Source organism: Platalea leucorodia (assembly GCF_965183815.1).
Source record: "Platalea leucorodia genome assembly, chromosome: 18".
Classification (NCBI taxonomy): Eukaryota; Metazoa; Chordata; class Aves; order Pelecaniformes; family Threskiornithidae; genus Platalea; species Platalea leucorodia.
In genome coordinates, this window is record NC_138840.1 from 9,475,325 (window position 1) to 9,494,285 (window position 18,961).

The 18,961-nt window shown below is 52.5% G+C and overlaps 2 protein-coding genes across 7 annotated transcripts; both read left to right on the forward strand.

The window, feature by feature from the left end:
• The first annotated feature begins 1,386 nt into the window (after nt 1-1,386).
• DHDDS (dehydrodolichyl diphosphate synthase subunit) lies at nt 1,387-14,349 on the forward strand. Of its 5 annotated transcripts, none has more exons than XR_014230115.1 (10): nt 1,387-1,462; nt 2,736-2,814; nt 3,751-3,867; nt 4,491-4,633; nt 5,997-6,113; nt 6,311-6,412; nt 7,078-7,192; nt 9,151-9,258; nt 11,415-13,247; nt 13,353-14,349. XR_014230115.1 is itself a non-coding variant. In XM_082329619.1 (9 exons), exons 2-9 carry the CDS (start codon nt 2,752-2,754, stop codon nt 11,649-11,651), a joined length of 1,002 nt encoding a protein of 333 aa, XP_082185745.1. In that variant the 5' UTR covers nt 1,387-1,462; nt 2,736-2,751; the 3' UTR covers nt 11,652-14,349. The 5 variants fall into 5 exon arrangements, 3 of the variants coding, with proteins under 3 accessions (XP_082185745.1, XP_082185747.1, XP_082185746.1); XR_014230116.1 differs by having other exon boundaries at nt 11,415-12,432; nt 12,889-14,349; XM_082329619.1 differs by having other exon boundaries at nt 11,415-14,349.
• Nucleotides 14,350-14,528: 179 nt separating this feature from the next.
• HMGN2 (high mobility group nucleosomal binding domain 2) lies at nt 14,529-18,371 on the forward strand. 2 transcript variants are annotated; one of them, XM_082329634.1, is made up of 6 exons: nt 14,529-15,014; nt 15,752-15,796; nt 16,128-16,157; nt 16,482-16,532; nt 16,890-16,985; nt 17,439-18,371. In XM_082329634.1, the coding sequence occupies exons 1-6, from the start codon at nt 15,000-15,002 to the stop codon at nt 17,472-17,474; spliced, it is 273 nt and encodes a 90-aa protein (XP_082185760.1). In that variant the 5' UTR covers nt 14,529-14,999; the 3' UTR covers nt 17,475-18,371. The 2 variants fall into 2 exon arrangements, with proteins under 2 accessions (XP_082185760.1, XP_082185761.1); XM_082329635.1 differs by lacking the exon at nt 15,752-15,796.
• Nucleotides 18,372-18,961: the final 590 nt, after the last annotated feature.

Here is an 18,961-nt window from a genome sequence, read left to right on the forward strand (position 1 = left end):
CTGTGCGTGGCTCAGGGCTTACCCCGGGCTGCGCTTTCCAAAGAGGTTTCCTGCGGGAGTCCCTGCAGCGAGAGCCCCAGTTCCTGTTGCTGCAGGTTCTTCCCCCTCCTTTCATTTTTTTTTTTAAATTTGTTTTTGTACCAACTATGTAAAATGTGTTTTTTTCTTTTCTGGAAAAAAAAAAAATAAAGACCATGGGCAATGGCTGCTGGTGATGTTCTGTGTGCGGTTACTCTTTTTCTTTTCCTCCCCTGGGGCTGAGAAGCCCAGACCCAAAACGGGTGCTGCCTGGGCAGAGGGGCAGGGAGTGCTGGGAACTGGGGCACCCCACGGCTGCCTCGACTTGCAGCCAACAACCAGCCTGGCCGTGCTGCCAGCTTCCAGCCCCCCAAACCCCCCTGGCCTCGCTACCAGCCTGCAGCCGCCTCTCCCCACACCCCACCTACCCTCGCTGCCCCCCACAACCGACCCAGCCCCACCGTCAGCTTGCAGCGACCCGTGAACGCCCCGGTTGCACCAGGCCACCCCAACTCTGCCCCAGCCCTGTCAGCCCCCCGTAACCGCCCCGGCCCTGCCAGGCTGCCTCAAAACCAAGCTGACCATTGTATGAGATTCAGCAAGGCTCAGGGCCGGGTCCTGCCCTGGGGGCACAGCAACCCCAGGCACCGCTGCAGGCGTGGGGAGGAGCGGCTGGGAGCTGCCCGGCGGGAAAGGGCCTGGGGGTGCTGGTCGACAGCCGCTGGACATGAGCCAGCAGGGTGCCCAGGTGGCCAAGAGGGCCAGTGGCACCCTGGCTTGTGTCAGGACCGGTGTGGCCAGCAGGAGCAGGGAGGTGATGGTGCCCCTGCGCTGGGCACTGGTGAGGCCGCCCCTCGAATGCTGTGCTCAGCGCTGGGCCCCGCACCCCAAGGCGGCCATGGAGGGGCCGGAGCGTGGCCAGAGCAGGGCAGCGAGGCTGGGGCAGGGGCTGGAGCACAAGGCTGGGGAGGAGCGGCTGGGGGAGCTGGGGGGGCTCAGCCTGGAGAAGAGGAGGCTGAGGGGAGCCCTCATCGCTCTCTGCAGCGGCCTGAAAGGAGGCTGGAGCCGGGGGGGTCGGTCTCTGCTCCCCAGGAACGGGCTCCGGCTGCGCCAGGGCGGGTTTGGGTTGGGCGCTGGGAGCAGCTCCTTCACCCGAGGGGCTGCCAGGCGCCGGCCCGGGCTGCCCAGGGCAGGGGCTGAGCCCCCCGCCGTGTTTAAAGGCCGGTGGGTGCGGTGCCTGGGGACGCGGCCGAGGGGCGGCCCTGGCAGCGGCGGGGCTCCATCCCCTAACGGCCTCTCCCACCGCCGCGCACGCGCACGAGCCCCGCCCCCCTGCGCCTGCGCGCGCTCCCCGCCCCGGGCGCCGGCGGGTGACGCAGGCGGGTGACGCAGGCGGAAGCGCACGTCACCCTCCGCGGGGGCTGAGGCGGCGCCGCCGGGACAGGTAACGGGCGGCCCGCGGGGTGGGGGGGCTCCTTCCGCCGCGTCGCTCCCCTCACGGGGCCGGGGGAGCCCCGAGGGACGCCCCGTCCCCGCCGTCGGCTCCCCGGCTCCGCCGTGCCTGGCGGGGAGGTCTGCGGAGGGCCTGCCGAGGGCCTGCCTCACCCGGGGGCGCCCGGTGCCCTTCCCCTTCTCCTCCGCGTCCGCAGGCGGTCGGCAGGGAGAGCTGCCTCCCGGGGGGAGAGCGGCCGAGGGCCGCCGGGCTGCGCCCACCCGGCTGGGCCGGAGCGGGTCACGGCCCTGGGGCCCTGCCCCGGGCTTGCAGACAAGGGGTTTCTCGGTGAGGGTCACTTTTTAAGGTGACTGCGTGAAACCGCGTGTAAAAGATGGATTGCTGTGAGCAGCCAGCGGTGGTGTTGGAAGAGGAGGCGTTCTCAGCCTGAGCTCTTCAAGGGGAGCATCTAGAGCTTCAGTAGCAGAGCCCGAGGTTCAGCAGTTCCTTGCCTTCATGTTTTGTGGCCGCATCTGTGGCGAGACGTCCCTTCCCGAGGGAGGAGGCCGATACGGAAAATTAGTGTAGTCAGCGTAACGTGAATCTGCTTCGGTCCCTGGATGAGTACCGGGTGGTGGGACCTGGACTGTTGCCCCTGCAGCTCTCTCTTCATAGCTGCTTCGCCCGTGTCTGACAGGGTTCCTGGCTGAGAGAGCTGAAGATTAACGTCGAAGTTCAGCAAACTCTTGTATCTTGTTAGCTCAAACCAGATGTTCGTATTTGATGTGCAGATAATGTGGTAAAAAACCCAAGATTTTTACAGCTTCAGAGGCTAAAGTTCTCTGCTCATGAAAAGAAACGTCAGCGGGGACACTAGTGCAGGGTAGCGGGTGATGTAGGTGCTTGCTCCATTTGAAGGGTCTCCAAGAACTCCAACGCAAAACCATTGAAGGTTGGTTTGCGCTGCTGCCGCCCGGTGACTCGCCTGGTGGTAGCCCAAGTTGTGGCTCTGTACTAACTCACCAGCTAGTCTGGCTGGAAGACGCAGTAAGGTTTTATTCTTGCTACCAGCTAGTGCAGAATCCACTGTCGTGACAGACAGCTGGAAAAATCCAGAGCTCATTTCTGAGCTCCCCCGTTGTCTGCTTATCAAAGTACTTGCGCAGATGATAAAAAGGGCGTCAAAGCTTATTTTTCCAAGGCGATGGTTTGTAGCATTGCTTTGGGCTCAGACAGAATCTTCTGTACCTCTAACCCCTTTACTTTTGTCTTCCCATTGAAAAAGGAGCTCTCGGTAAGACATGTCGTGGATCAGAGAAGGCGAGCTGACCCTCCTAGAGAGATTTTGTGCCAACATCATTAAGGTAAGGAATGGATTTGGTTACCTGCGGTAAAGAATTGGCAGGGTCATCGGGGTTCGGAGCGGAACTGTCTCTGGCCGCTCCGCTCTAAAGTACGGCGTTGCTGGCAAGGGTACATATTAGCGCTGGCACTGGATGTACATCCCTAAACAGCATTTCAGGATGGAAAATTACTTAAAGCTTAGTCTTGCAAATGAGCAGGGCTGTAGGCAGTGCTTGCCAATAATGAGCTTACACTCCCAGGCTTCCATGGTTTGTGTCCTTGCTGAGGAAGGCAGGGCATGGGAGGAGGGAGGGAAGCAAGATGGTCGGATTATGAGTCGAAGAAATGAATCTGAGTTGTTTGTGAGTAGAATAATAACTCGCCAGTTCCAGGAAAATTCTGTCCTTGCTCAGCAGAGTCTCGAGACTGGTGATGCTGTCCTTCTCGCAGAAGGATCTGTGCAGACCCAGTGAGGTCAGTGGAAAGGAATACTCCTCTTAACTGGGGGAAAGTCTCGTGACTTTTTTTCTTTTCTCTTTAAGTTAATTGTGTCTATGAAAATGCCCTTGAACTCTCAAATAAAAAATACGTACAATTACAGCAGCACAAAACTGCGTGCACCCTCGCCCGTGGCTGCAGTGGTAGCTGTGGCAGTGCTGCTCTCTCTCCCGAGTACTGCAGGTCTCTGTCATGCGACAGAAATGGGGAGGGCAAAGGCGCTTTTCAGTTGAGGCAACTGTCACTGCGGACATGCTTTTTAGAGAGCCTCAGCTGGGGATAGCAAAGAGGTAATTAGCATCTTGCTGTTTCCAGCTCCGGACGTGGAGCTGGGAGATACACCCTGCGCTCCTACAAACAGGCGGCGCCGCCAGGAGCAGCGGGACTAAACTCTGCAATGCAAGACGCCAGCTTGGCTGTTCGCTTCCTGGTCTCTTGTGTTTCTCCTTGTTTTCTAGGCAGGTCCAATGCCCAAGCATGTTGCCTTCATCATGGATGGCAATCGCCGTTATGCCCAAAAGTGCCACGTGGAGAGACAGCAGGGGCATTCGCAAGGCTTTGATAAGCTGGCACAGGTGGGAAGGATGTTTGCTGCCTTTTGGTTGTGTGTTGAAAGTCTGAGCCGTGTTCACCGGCTGACTTGTTCACCGCTCGGCTGGAGCGTTGTGTTCCTTTTCTCCGCTGGAGCCAGGCACAGCTTGGAGCTGACGTTAGTCATCAAGGTTCCCAGCTTCAGCTCCTCTCTCTCTCTTCCTGTTGTCTTGCAGAGTCATTCTAATAAACTGTTTTTTTCCCCTCCGTTTTACACTAGATAAAAATATCTGCCTTGCAGGTCTTGAAGCTTTTAGTTCTGTGCAGCAAGTTGAATTTCTTTGAAAATGTTTTGAAGGGTACGGTATTATATAATTTACAATGTCATCTACAAGAAGTGCTTTCCCTGGCTGGATTAGTGCCATATCTGTTGTGGATTCACATCCTTGGGTAGTGATATTTTCCTCCTGTTCTTTAAGACGAATCTGAAATTCTCATCAAGTGGGTTTCATTGTCAGCTCTTGATGGCTGTTTCTTTTGATCCAGCCGTAGCATAGTGGGCAATGACAGGAAGGTGTTCGCCGTGGAGAAGCTGGGTCTTGCTGACCTGTCTGATTGAGTCTGTTTATCTGACTTCTGTTTTCCCTTATATTTTATCGTCTCGCAGACGCTACGGTGGTGCTTAAATCTGGGCATTCGGGAGGTCACCGTTTATGCCTTTAGTATTGAGAACTTTAAACGCTCCAAGGAGGAGGTGGATGGACTAATGGATCTGGCAAGACAGAAATTTAGCCGCCTACTGGAAGAACAGTAAGAATCCTCTCATGTCTGTATCCCACAGGGTGGAACTAAAGCAGAACGTGATTCAGAGGCGTTTACAGGGATGTTACAAGTTGGGAAAATTGATTAAATGAAGGAAGCCGTTCTCCACCTCCAGCTAGAGATTTGTGTTGAGGGGCTCTTCCTGCCTGGGTGGGATGTACAGCTCCTGAGCACGCACAATCCCCAAGCACGCCAGATTTGTGTCTGTGGCTTACTCCGCAACAATCCCATCCAAACAGTCGGAATACGGCAGCTTTCAGATGAGCACAGCACAGTTAGAAATTCCTGCTTAGCATGAGAGTGCTAGACACCTTGTTTTCTTGAAGCATCAAAGCCTTGTCTTAAATTCTGTCATAGAATTCTTGGCAGATCAGAGTTTAGCTCGGTAACTTGCGACTTCTACGTACAGGCACGTGGTGTGTTAAGTCACTTGTTGGAGATGGAGAACCACTTCACCTACTGCGTGTAGATGGAACGAGTGCAGATCTGAGTGAGCAGGGAGTGGTGTGACAGTGCCTTGTTGCTCAGTGGATGTGTTTGTTTCCCTACACTGAACTGGTGCGACGAGCGGTGCGTGGAAGGGGTGCTTACCTGGTTGAAGTAAATTTGAAAGGCAGTGAGGGGGCGCAGCTGGGAGAACGGGAGGGAGAGGATGGCATGAGTGCGCTAGTACAGGTTGGGAGGATCAGGGCTATCTGAGCGCTGCAGTACACCATGATTCGAAGGGGCCATTTCCGTGGTTCACAGCCAATGTGGCCCTTCGTCAGGGAGTTGGTACCAGCAGACAGACAGCAGCAGGAACCGGTAACATCCCACGGGGTGTCCTGTCTGCTCAGAATAATGCTGTAGCAGGCATGGATGGTTTCCTGTCTCCTCTGACGTTCGTTCCACCGCCCCCGTCCCACCCTCATACATTACTCTTTCCTTACACCAGAAAGTAGTTGTGCTACTCTGTGGGTCACCATTAGTCATCTTAATTTTTGATTAGTTATAGGTGGCTGGAGTCTATGGTCGTATTCTAAGTTTTCCATATGGATTTTTATAACTTCAGGTAGGAATGCCTAACCTGGGATCATCTTCTAGTCCTTTGGTTATGTCTGTACCTCAGGAACTCGTATGGGGAATGATCAGTTTCCCCTTACGGAACGGTTTGGGATGATCCAATCTAAGCCAGGTGTCAACACCTGAAAAACATTTGGTCGTTTTGCCTTTTTCTCATTATCAGTTTTGCTGAAGCTATGCCTGCTACATGCCGTTTTCATTTGGTGGATGTTACGCAAGGCAAACGTGGCCCTTGTGCAGTAGGGACCAATCTGTTTTCTGTAGTCCTCACTCTCCTTGTTGGGTGTAGGGAGAGCTTGAAGAAGCACGGTGTGTGTATCCGTGTCCTCGGGGACCTGCCACTTCTGCCCTTGGATATTCAGGAGCTGATTGCCCAAGCTGTGCTGGCAACTAGGAACTACAACAAGTAAGTAACGCAGTTTAAAATAGCTGATACCTCACGCCTCCCTCTTCTGCCTGAGGCTGAGACTTGGCAGATTTGATACACCTTTTATTTTTTTCCCTTTCTCCTACAAGCACACATAACTGTTGTAGATATTCTTCTCTCTGTCATCTGCTGTACCTTCCTTAGGTTAGTCTTTCACATATTTCTCCTCTTTTCAGATGCTTTCTAAATGTCTGCTTTGCATATACATCGAGACACGAAATCAGCAATGCGGTCAGGGAGATGGCGTGGGGGGTGGAACAAGGACTGCTCGAACCCAGGTAACTCTTGTCTTTCTGTGTGTGGCTTCGTAGATGAAGACTGCCTGGTCTTACCTCCTACACTTTATTAATAACCTCTCAGAAGCCAAGTGGCTTTTAAATAGATCTCATTAAACCAGTATGACTGGAACAAGTGACTTAAAGTTACTATGCAATGTTTGGTTTTTATTATTTCAGCTACCATGGTGATAGATACACAACCAAGACAGAAGAGAAATTAGGTCTGTGTCTTAAGTTAGCTTAAATGTGAAGGCAGATTTTATGCCACAACAATTGGCTGCTTGGCTGGCAGTCTTAGCTATGAGGTCAAACAACAGATGAATCATGAAAACTGTTCCTCCACCCTGGAGGAGATGGAGTAGCTAGCACTCGGCACTCTGCTCCAGATGGAAGTCCTCACAGTCTGGTTCCACCACTGTATTAAGTTTCAAAGAGCACGGGGGGGGATGCTCTGGGGGCTGAAAAAGCATTTGGAATCGCCTGTGGCGCAGGCAGCAGTGTCTGTCAGAAGCAAGTTGATGACTGGCTGTGGTACAGCTCCACCACCCAGTTTTAATCTGCAGTCCTGTGTTTATAAAAAAAATGCTCTAGTAATTGTGATTTAGTAGTGCCACCTCCCTCAGGTCAGGAAAGTGATCTTAATAAGATGCATCTGTCTTCCTTAGTGACGTGTCTGAATCGTTGCTTGATAAGTGTCTGTACACCAACAACTCCCCTGACCCAGATCTCCTGATTCGAACCTCTGGAGAGGTTCGGTTGAGTGATTTCTTGCTCTGGCAGGTAAAGTCTTTGTTTTCTTCTTGAAATATTCCATCTTTGCATCGGAGAGCGTTCTACTGACTCCAGGCGTGAGCTGACATGAGGGCTCTTAAACTCTCTCTGCCAGGGGTTAGGTAGCTTCTTGGATGGACTGAGTGCTGGGGCACCTCTGCGGAATCTGTTTCTTGCTGTTCTGGGATTGCCTGAAATCCCTTGCAGCACAAGTCTGAAATTGTATCCTTCTGAAAACCCTTAAGAAATCACAAATTAGCCTAGCTGACAGCACTCAAGGAAATCATGAATTGCTCATCCTTTTGCTCCTCCTCGCATTTAGGTAATTCCTCATTTGATTGGTAAATTCCTGGCTTTGATTAATTTAACCTGGCAATATGTTTCCCGGGATGAGGAAATCCCAGGAAGGATTTCGAGATTCCTGGGAGAGGTGTTTGTCACATGTCAGCTGTGGGCATTGGAGGCGTAACCCTATAACGTACATGTAACGTACATCCCTGACCTGTCACAGTTTCAGAAGTTTATTTGACTTTCATAATGAAACAAGACCCTGCAAGACGGGTCCTAAGGATGGCAAAGTCAAATCAGCATGAGTAGGCTGCTAAGCTAAAACACAGTAAATTCTTAACACACAAAGTTCGTGTCTTCCCAGTTACCGTATCCAAAGCTGCTTCCGTTTCTCCCTCTCCTGTGCTAGGCAGTATTGACTTGTTTGTAACCCAGGCTTTGCAGGAGAACAGCTGAGTCGAGCTGCTTTACTTAAAGCTAACCATTTGTTTTACATGCACAATTTGGAGCCAAAACCCAATTGCCTGTAAGCAACCACATCAAGTGTTCCCATTCCAACTTATTCCATTGGCACGTTCACAGACGGTGTCTGGCCTGAGCTGCGGTTGCCTACCAAGGCATCTCCCTCTCCTCCCTGCATTTTTGGGCACGCGTATGCCCTGGATGGGTGTCGATGCTGCAAACTAACATTTTGCCTGCTCCTCTTGGTGGTAGTCCTGGCCGAGGCGCCTCGGAGAGCGAGCTTGTAACTGGCGGAGCATTCCCGAGGAAGCCAGCGCTCTGTGAGTCTGGCGGGCGTGATGCCCCTCGCCTCTGCCGTGGATTGCAGCAGAGGAGAGCGTGTGCTTGTGCTCCCGCTCTGCCAGCTCACACACCAGAGCCTTACTGCAGATTTCCCTTCGCTAGCAATCGCGTGTGTCCTGACAGCCCCAAAGTAGGACATTGTGCTATTCACGATGATTGCCTGGTGTCAAGGAAAATGTCCTTATGGTGGTGTTTTGGGTTTTTTTTTATAGAATGGACACTAAGATTTTATATATGATTACAATTTTAAGAGTCAGCAGAGTCCTTCTTAAGTGTTAGATTTTGTAGTAATGGTCATAGAAACCCACTTACCTGAAACTTTGAGGGGCTTGATGGCAAAAATAGGTTTTAACTTGAAAGCTTGCATCTTTCAGCGCTACGATATCTTCAGTGCACCACAACTCGTAGATTCATTAAGCACTTTAAATGCCATGAGTGGGCAGCAAGGAATATCACGAGATGTCATTTGATGAATGGCTTAAATGTCATGTCCTGATCCTCAGTTCATCTGTTATTCCCTTAACTTGGCCTTTGGTAGGCCAGTGTTGCTATTTTAGTTTTGTTATAAGTCTGTGATGCTTAAGCTATTAAAAATACCTCTGTGAAGGCCAGCACAGCATTAGAAGGAATTCTGCTGGTATTCTTACAGGAATGGATGACTAGTGTCCCGGCATTAAAAACAAATTAGGAAGACTCTACATTGTGCAATTTCAAACTCTCCTGGCTGGTATTTATTTCATTTTAAGTAGACTCTGATGACACAGCCTCGGTAAAATCTTTGTGGGGAAAAGGGCATAGTTTGACCAACAGAGCTGCATCTTGATGACTTTTCCCTCACTAGATGATTAAATTGTTGGTGATCTTGCTTTCTGCAGACATCCCATTCATGCCTGGTGTTTCAGTCAGTCTTGTGGCCAGAATATTCCTTTTGGAACTTGTGTGAGGCTATCCTTCGCTTCCAGATGAACTACAGTGCCCTACAGGTAAGGGAGCCTTAGGGGGACGGAAAGCTCCACACAGCATGTTGTCTGCACAGCAACGCGCTGGAGATCAGGTGAGAGCGCGCAAGTGGGAACAGAGGAACTGTTCATTTAGTGCTGTTAGTTAAGCTCTGGTTTCAGTAGCAGCGAATGCCAGATGCGCTGCTTCTCCTGTACCCACGTGGCTTGTTACAACATCTTAGCGTGCGGACACACTCCTCTGCTTTCGGGAATATCTAAAGTATGTGAAGTCACCGCTGGCTCTGTTACCTCCAGCTGGTGAACGAGCAACGAGTATCTGTCCCCACTCCTCAGCCGACAGGACGGAACAAGTAAGCGCTCCTGATCTGCTGCAGGGCACAGTCAGCCAGTGTAACTCAAACCCCTTCATCCGTGGCTGAAGCAAAGACTGCTGAGTTCACTCGGGAATGAGCAGGGAGAATTTGCATGCTCTTCCTCGAACTCCGCTGTTGTTTCTAGGGTTGTAATGAGGGTTTAGAGTTTCCTTTCTGGGAGCTGAAGTGAGGCTGCCTGAGCTGTGAGCCTGTGGACAAGTGTCCTCTTTCTGGTGGATCCAGATGTGCCTACTGAAGAGATGGTTCCTGTTGTCGTTGTTCCTCTCCTCTTAGATTTGTTGTTGTGAGCTCTCCCTGACCTGGTTCAGATAAATCTGGCCAACTTAGTAGTGACTTAGTAATCTGGCTGTTTTTAAGCAAAACAAGTCTGGGAGCTGGAGCTCTTGATGGGGAAATCTGGGGGGCAGCAGCTTGTAGCACAGAGGCAGCAGTAACTGGCAGGAGGAAGAACTCAGTGTGGTGGCTCTTACCTCCACCATAGCTGGTTGCTGAGTGCGTCCGTTCCTTAACTATTTGCGCCCTCTGTTTTTAAAGACAGGCATTATATTGCCCTCTTCTACCTTCAGGGACCTTGCTCACCTCTGAGAGTTGTCAGAGATTATAGACAGTCGTGGTTATGGGTGAATTTAATCAGGTCCAGTCAGTCTGGGAGCATCCAAATTCTCCACGTCCTTAACCTCTTTTATTCCTGTTTCTGCCCCAAGTCTGCCCTTTTCCTACCAGCAATCCATTAATACAACTAATGGCAGCTCCCCGTCTGCGTGAAGAGGAAACTTGTTGGGGGGCTGAACAGGCTGATGATCTCCGCGTTTCAGATAAGCGGAGCTACAGCAGTGGAGTGCTATCGATCAGGGGGCTTTCCGTAGCTAGGGGTGTTTCTACTCTCATTCCCAGCACAACAGCAGCTCATTTACAGTGCCAGAGCACAGACTGCTGACTTGGGCACGGGGAGAGCGTGGTGAAGAGTGAGTCAGGCTCTTGTTAGAATAATTATTATTTCTTCTTGCTCGTTTGAAAGGCCAGCAGTCCCTAAGTGTGTGTGTGTCAGGTTATGTCACAGTGACCAGTTTTACTCTTTTTTAAAAACGAAAGCTTAATATTCCTGCCTGCGGATGTGTTTTTGCTGTTGGAGGCTGCAGGCTAGGATATGTGCAATAAGAAGAAATCTGAAAGTGATTCAAATGCGTGAAGGGTAGGCAAGGGTAGCCACTGCCTTTACCTGTCTCCTGCCCACCCTGCTGTGTCTCGAGCCAGTACGTTATTAGATCACAGGCATTTGGGAATGCTGAGCCCACTCGCGCTTTTTTACTGAAGCTGTTTAGCTCAATACGTGATCATCAGCTCAAAGAATTGCCCCATCAATCATTGTTCTGAATCCCCTAAAACCTTTCGGCTGCCACGTGAATAGGATCAAAGTTTCTGTGATGACACTGGTGAGGACAGCTTGTGCGTGCCTCCGCGGTTTGAAAGTCCTCTTGTACGCTGTTCCTCTCTGATTCCGATATCTGAGGGCTCTTCCACAATCTGCCATGACCTTTACCTATTTTAACTAGGAGTTAACGCTGTGAGCGGAGTTGTGTCTTGGGGAGAAGGCCCAGAAGGATATCCCTGTGTGTTTTATAACCAATCAAGCAGGCTGCCTCAAAGCGGAGGAGGCGTATACAGAGCCACCCTTCATTTAACCTGCAGATTGATGGCCAGGCAGAGTCTGTTTCTTCCGTAACCTGTGCTGCCTTGCATCTGTACCAGCGATGAGCTGAAAGGCCTGGCAAAGTGCTAACGCTCTGCTGCTTTTCACTCTAGAAGGCCAGAGACTCCTACATGGAGGAAAGGAGGCGACAACAGATGGAAAGGGATCAGGCTTACGTGACAAAGAAGCTGCAGCAGGAGGGGTTTGCGTCCCACGGAGACTCACGGCGCCGACGGACACTGTTGCAGAAATGCACCGCCATGCGGGAAGAGAGAATCCAGGGCTTCCTACAGGCACTAGAGCACAAGAGAGTGGACTTCTTTGAAAGATTGTGTATGGTGTCTGCGTGACAGTGGGGCTGGGTTGTTCTTGGGAAGACAGTTTTTAACCGTGTTAGAGGGAACAGCTGCTGCCCAGAGGAGTTCGCTCGGTGTGGTTCTGCAGGGGGGATGCAGGGCTGCTCTAGGGCTCTGTGTCCCCGCTGGCCCTGTCCGAGGGCAGGGACAGAGAACTGTGAACCTCTCTAGCTCTGTCAAGGCTGCCGAGAAAGGTAATGCCGCCCTCTCTCATCTCCCTGCCCCTGGTGTTGGAGAATACACGCACCCCGCCGTATCTCCGCTGCTTGGTAGTTTACAGGCCTGACTGATTTGGTGAGAAGTTAACTAAAACGAGCCTCCGGTTCTGTTTGACTCCTCGTGAATTGGCCGAGGTAAACCAATTCAGTCCTGCTAAGTCAGCCTGGACTTGAATTCTTTCCATGGCTTCGCAGTAGTGAATCTTCTGTTGAGATTTCCTCTGCTGTCCCATAAGGGGAGCCTTGCTTTCCGTAGGGAGAGGATCGTTCCTGGTGTAGAAGGGAGCCCTGTGCCAAGCAGTGGCAGAGACATTCCCCACTGCCTCCTTCCTGACAGCATCTTGTCTCTTCCCCACCTTGCTCTGCTGGTTTTGATGTGTCTGCTCTTGGCTTCCAAAGAGCTAAAGCGAGGTGTTGTCAGCCTTGCTGTAAAGAAAAAAAAGGTACTCCAGAGCTTCCTCAGGTCTTGTGATCCCTCCTGAGCAGCCCGTGTGGGAAAAACCCAAACGCTGACGTTGGAACAGTCTGACCGTGCATAGGAAAGAGGCTCCGAGCAGGCAAGGCAAAAGGGTCGGTTGGGAATTAACTTCATGGCTTAAAAAGGAAAGGTTGTCAGCTAAAACCAGGTGATGGGTACAGCATGCCAAAGGCCTCTGAGACCCCTCTGGAGCTATGACTTCACATCCTGCTTCCTGGGAACGAGGGTGGGCTTGGTTCAGGAATACAGTAGCCAAAACCAACCGCTGACCCCAGCCAAAATGGTTTAGAAGGGCTGTTCAGCTGACTTTAATGGGAGTGGCCGGAGCAGCTGTGGAGTGGTGTTTGTTCTCAGTTTTCCATTGGCAGGGAGATGGACTAGCTAATTTCCAAGATTGTTTCCGTCTCTAATTTCTCCTGGTTTCCGTCCTCATGGTCAAAATAACAGAAAATGTCTTGATTTTTGTTTCGGATGCACATACAGGTGCAGCAGTGCCAGCTGTTGCTGTTTTTAAAGTGTTCCTTTTTACCTCCAGGTGAAAACTAGAAAATGCAGATTTAGAAGACTTGTAAGTGCTGCAAACTCAGCACTTTGAATGTGATTGTGAAGAGGATAACTCCATTGTCAAATCGTGAATAAAGCTTACTCGTACCAAACTTATTTAAAAAATAAGCCGAACATTTCAAAGTACGCAGAGCTGCTTATTCTAAGGTGTGATGAAGTTGGCATCCAGGTCTGATGTAATATTGTTTAACCTGTGGCAGACTCCTCATCTGATTCCTGTTAGACTGGAAGCGATTTGAAGGCTGTGTTCTTTTTGCAGTCTAGTGGGAGCGATTTGCTGACAGCCCCAGGCTTGGCCACACGAAGCTCCGGGCACCCACCTCCTCCCGCGTAAGTAGCAAACAGTAGCTTGGATAAAAGCATGCCGTGGTGGTGGGAGCTGGCGATTTTAAACTTCTTTTGCTGTATTTTATTTTCTCTGTCTTCACATTTCAGGAAGCTGTCTGTGGAAATAGTTTACTCTCCATGAGATGGAGCACTCTCCAGTCTGCTTTGCCAGGCTGATGGGGAGACTGTCTTCTACCCGAGAATGTATTTTTGCCTTAAAAAAAAGAAAAGGTTTTCAGTTAGTTATGATGATACAGGTGACCAAAGCTACAGGGGTGGCTTTCCACAAAGCAGTAGTGCTGTTGCAGGTGTGGCAATTGAAGGATCTGGTTTACAAACGGCTTGAAGGGAAAGTTTCAATCCCATTTATAAAAAAGCTGTTGCTGTAGTAGGGGAGGAGAAAAAGCTCTTCAAGCAGTGGAAAAAGGCTTGTGTTACCCGACGGCTTGTTTACTCCACCAGCATCAGTTATTCTAGTAAGAGACCAGTTTTCCCTGTGAGCCTTGCTTCGTTAGAGGCTGGGCATGAGTTATACAGGCAAACTCCGACTTTTGGGAGCGCCTCTTTCCCGCGGATCTTTGTGGCAGTTGTGGAAACGGAGCTACAGGCTCTAAACTTCCCTCATTTATGTTTTGATGGTGAAGATGTGAAAAATCAGCATGACTGGAAAAAGGCGCTTTTCTGGCATTCGAGGTCTGAAAAAGCCCGAGGCGTTGCCCGGGAGGGAAGGGGGGAAGCGTGGTGCTTGGGGTGGGTTTTCTGGATGAGGTTCCGTTAAAGGGTGGGAAGTTTGAGGCACGACGAAGCGTACAGCTTGTACTTGGGCTGTGGCAGGCGGGCTGGGCCTGCGCCCAGGTGTGAGAAATGGCCCCCGCTGGAAGGAGCCCAACTTTACCAGCCGCTTAGTGCAACCTCTGTGAATCGTTTGGGTGTCGTTTTCTTGCATTTTGATGTATTTTTTTTGTCTTTTCCTTCAGCCCTGCCTGCTCTCGGGCCGCAGCTCTCCGGGGGAGGGGGTGCTCCGCCGCCCCCCGCCCGCCGCGCCTGGTGCTGAAGGAACAGCTCCGCTCACCTGCGCGCTGCCCCGCGCAGCCGCTCCCCGCGGCGGGCGCTCCCCCCTCCCGGGCCGCGGGCCCCGCAGCCGGGCAGGCCCCGCCGCCCTCTGCGCTGCCGCTTTTCTCCTTTTCCCCCTTTTTTTTGCCCGCCCCCCCCCCCCCCCCCCCCGGTGTTTCCCGCCCGCGGAGCTCTGCGGGCAGGCGCGCGGCGGCGCGCGGGAAGGCGGCGGGCGGGGAGGGAGGGGGGCGCGAGGCCCAGCTGCGCGCGCGCCACCTCCTCCGTGCCCCCCCCCAATCCACTCCCTCCCCGCCTGGCCCCACCCCACGTGACCCCGGCGGGCCAATGGGCAGGCGGGGCGGTGGGGATCCGGCTGGAACCGGTTGGGCCGCGTCCGGCTCTATATAAAACTTTATAAACACCCGATTCAAATTAGTGGGGTCGGGAGCCAGCCCAGGCAGCCGGGAGGCCGCCCCGCCGCGCCGCCCGCCGCCCGCGCCGCCGCTCCGCTCCCTCCGTCCCCCCTTCCCCTCACCCCCTTCCCCCGCTTCTCGCCGCCGCCCCGGACCGAGCGCGCCCGGCTCCCCCACCCCCCCTTCCTCCGCCTTCTCCCTCCGCCCCCTCACGCCGCCCAGCCGAGCGCCGCTCTCCGCACACACACGCACACACACACACGCACACACAACGCGCCCGCACGGAGCCATGCCGAAGAGAAAGGTACGTGGCGGCGGCGGGCCGGGGGAGCGGGCCGCCCCGCCGCGCCCCTCCGCCGCAGGGGCCTACCTTCCCGCGCCCCCCCCCGCCGCCCGCGCCCGTGGAGGGGGGGCGGGACTACGCGCTCCCCCCCCCCCCCCCCCCCCTTCGGGGCGGTAACGGTTGCGAGGTGGCGCGCGAGGCCCCAACGGGCGCGGGGGTGGGGGCGGGGCGGCGCGGAGACCGTTACCGGCCGCGCGCGTGGGGGCTAACGGCCGCGGGGGGGAGGGGAGGGAGGGGAAGGGCGCGCGCCGAGCGGCGCCGGTCCGATCCGGTTGGTTTTGGCGGGAGGTCGGGGCGGGGGGGGGGGAGGGGAGCGCCGGTGGGGCGGGAAAGGGCGGGAAGCGGCCGCGCTGCTTTGCCGCCAAAACCGCCGCCCCGCGGGGGCGGGAGCGGGAGCGGGGCCTCCCTGAAGGGGCAGCGCCGCCCCCCGGGGCGGGGGCGGTCGGTGCGGGGCTTCCCCCCGGCCCGGGGACCCGCGGCGGAGCGGCTGCCGGCCCGGCCCCTCCCCGCCCCGCGGCGGCCTCCGGGGCGCTGCCGGCGGCCCGGGCAGGTGGGGGGAGCCCCGGGGCGCGGTGGGGGCCGGGCGCCCCGCGGGAAGCGCTCCCTTTGCGGTGGCGGGTGGAAATAACGGCTGGTGCGGGCGCGGGGGCTGAGCGCGCCGCCCCTCAACTTGGCGCGACTTGTGTTTCACCTCCTAGGCCGAAGGAGATACCAAGGGCGATAAGGCCAAAGTTAAGGATGAGGTGAGAAGCTCGATATTCTGAGAAAGTTGGATCATAAAGTGCTGATGTTGGAGAATGAGGTTTAACTTCATCAAAATAAAGAACTGGGGTGGGGGGTGGTCTTAATTCTGACTTTTCAAAGTATTCCCTGTCGTTTAACCATGAAACTTGACTGCTCTCAGCTGTCCGTAGTGATTTCCGACGGGATAGCCTCACGTTTCTTGAGGACGGGGGAAAAAGTGACCTAAAAGCTTAAACATTAGTTCTGGGATTTTACTGCTTTGAAATGAGACTCGCTTATGAGAGTTCGTATTGCATCACGTTAAATTCAATCATTTTTCTTTTTAAATAGCCACAACGGAGATCGGCGAGGTTATCTGCTGTGAGTATTCTCTTGTTGAGCAGAGATGTCCCAACACTTCACGCTTTTAAGCTTGCGCGTTACCTACCGTCTCTGCGCGAGAGCTGTAGGTATTCTGGAGAGCCGCGTTGTTCAGGCGAACGAAAGTTACTGGCTTAACGCGCTGCCCCGTTGTGCGGTGTTATGGGAGTGGTAGGATAATTGACAAATCAAGTAAGTGCTTTGGTTTCAAATGTTTTGATTTGCTTTCCTAGAACTAAAATATTTGGGTTGAATATTGTAAAAAAACTAGTATGTTTCTCTTAAAGTACTTTGAATAACACAAACGTTTTTTCTCGCTTACAGAAGCCGGCCCCTCCGAAGCCAGAGCCTAAACCTAAAAAGGCAGCTCCAAAGGTAAGCGGTTGTGTCGGTGCTAATCCTGAGAGGTAAACGGGTTAGGAGGTTTAGGTTTGTCTGGTAGTAACTCGTGAAGCTTTGGGTAACAGCGCGTGTAGTGGTGAAATCGAGCTGCATCGTCGCTTCGGTAAAGTTGCGCTGAAAACTTTGAACTTTACAAAACTTGCATGGGAAACACCGAAGTGGAGACTCTTCGCAGTTGCTGTCGGTCTCTTAAACACGCAGACGTTTGCGTGTTCCGTTCTTTTCGGGCCAATATCCAGTGTTGGTTTTTACCACTCTGGTTTTGGATTCTTGCGGCTCGGTGGCTGGATGTTGGTAATTGTAATGGCGCGCGTCATCTTGCATTTACAGAAGAGCGAGAAGTTGCCCAAGGGAAAGAAGGGGAAAGCTGATGCTGGCAAGGAGGGAAACAACCCTGCAGAAAACGGAGATGCCAAAACAGACCAGGTACAGCAGCGGCTCTGGCAGCTTGCGTCATGTCAGCAAATTATTTTTTCCCCTATCGAACATAGGCAGGTCTAGGCTTGCGCTAACGAAGAGGGATTATTGCTCGATTATTTAGGCCCGTTGCTGATGACGCTACCAGCGCATCTGCAGGGGTGGGGGTGTGTCGCTCGGGCGCTAAAAGAGTTAAAGCTGTCTGTTTGCCAGCTGAAGTTGCCCCATGAAAGTTACTGTTCTGCCTCGTTCTGAAAACGCGTAATAAAGCAACTTCAGGTTGTCTGTTACCGTACTTCAGGTGTGCGACTTCGTTGTGTTAGAAATCGGGGTGGTGCAGCCCAGATAAGATTTTTTTTTTTTCTCTTTTCTGTTGCGAGAGTGGCTGTTCAGAAAAACGCGTTATCAGTTGTTTGGTGCAAGCGCGTGGTGTATATTGACTGGTTCCCCTTTTTCTTCTAGGCACAGAAAGCCGAAGGTGCTGGTGAAGCCAAGTAAAATGTGTGAATTTTTGATAACTGTGTACTTCTGGTGACTGTACAGTTTGAAATACTATTTTTTATCAAGTTTTATAACAATGCAGAATTTTGTTTTACTTTTTTTTTAAGCTATGTTGTTAGCACACAGACCGCTTCGTTGTTGTGTTTTGAGGGGGGGCAGTGGGGACGAATGTCACTTAGTCTATTTCTCAGAACCTAAATTTTAATAAGAAAAGTTTTCCCGGTCCCCCAGTTTTTGGAAGAAGGGCTCTTCCCGAGTAGCGGAGGAAGGGCTTCCTTCATGCTGCACGTCTCCCAGGTTCTGTGGAGTGCATCCGAGTGAACATCGAAGCTCCCAAGATGCCTGTTGCCGACTTCAAAACCGCAGTGTGTCATGCCCTCTGTGTTTCCTTTCGCGTCCTCGTTGCTTGCCTGGAGCCCGTCGCTCCAAACTACTCCGAACTGCGGCAAAAACGGCATTTTGGGACTCGCCGCTCACTCTGACCGCACTGCCGGGTGATCCTGACGTCTGGCGTCTCGTTTGGGGTAGAACGCCTCTAAAAGGAGCTGTAATTCCTCTTTTATATTGTGGATCTTCAGATTAAGAAACCCGCGTTTTAATTTCTTCCCTCTAAAAGTCAGGGTAGGTTTGTGAAGAGTTGTTAAACAACATGCTAAATGTGAAAGCGTCCACCCTCACTCTAAACGTTTCCCTCTACGACTATGAAATGAAGATTCTTCGGTTTTATAGCAACTTTTGCGTTTTGGTAGTCCATGAAGGGAGGGGAGTTTGACAGTTGTTGTAAAATGTTGCCGATTGTAGCCCATGTCCTGCCTAAATTGCCATGATTGTTTATGAAAAGTACCTTTAATAAAGCTGGATACGGTTTGGCTTGGACTGTTCTTAACGCCTTCCTAATTCCTCTTGCCTTTGTTCCGTCTCTCCTGTGGTTAGTGCCAGGAGGGCGCTTGCTGTGCGCGTGTTTGGGTTTGTCTTCAGGCAGTGTTTTGCCAATGGCCAGGAATTCGTTTTAAGCATCTTAACTGAGATAATTAATTGAGACTTAATTCACCAGCAAAAAGCGAGATTTCCTTACCCGAAAGCTGGGTCGCTGCAGGATGTTTTGAAACTTTGGGCTTACTGGGAGGCCCAAAATGGAGCATGGAAGTGAATCTACTGCGATAAATCGTCTTTGTTATTGTCTAAAAAGTAGTACTGTACAAAAAGGGGAAGAATACAGCAGTCTTGCCGTCACTGCGGAGAAAAATAAATTTTGGTAAGCTTTTCTTGGTAGCGAAACCAGAACTAGCTCCGTAAAACTGATTGTGTGTCAGGTTCTGCCCTGGAGCTCGAATATTGTTGGTTCTGCTAATCGAAGGCAGCCCTTGCTGTGGCAGTGACGGAGCGGGAACCGGGATTTCTTGGGTCAAAACGCACCGTTTTCATAGTCGCTACTTCCACTGCAGAGCAGAGCCAGACGGACGGCCCGAACCTGGCAGCGTCTC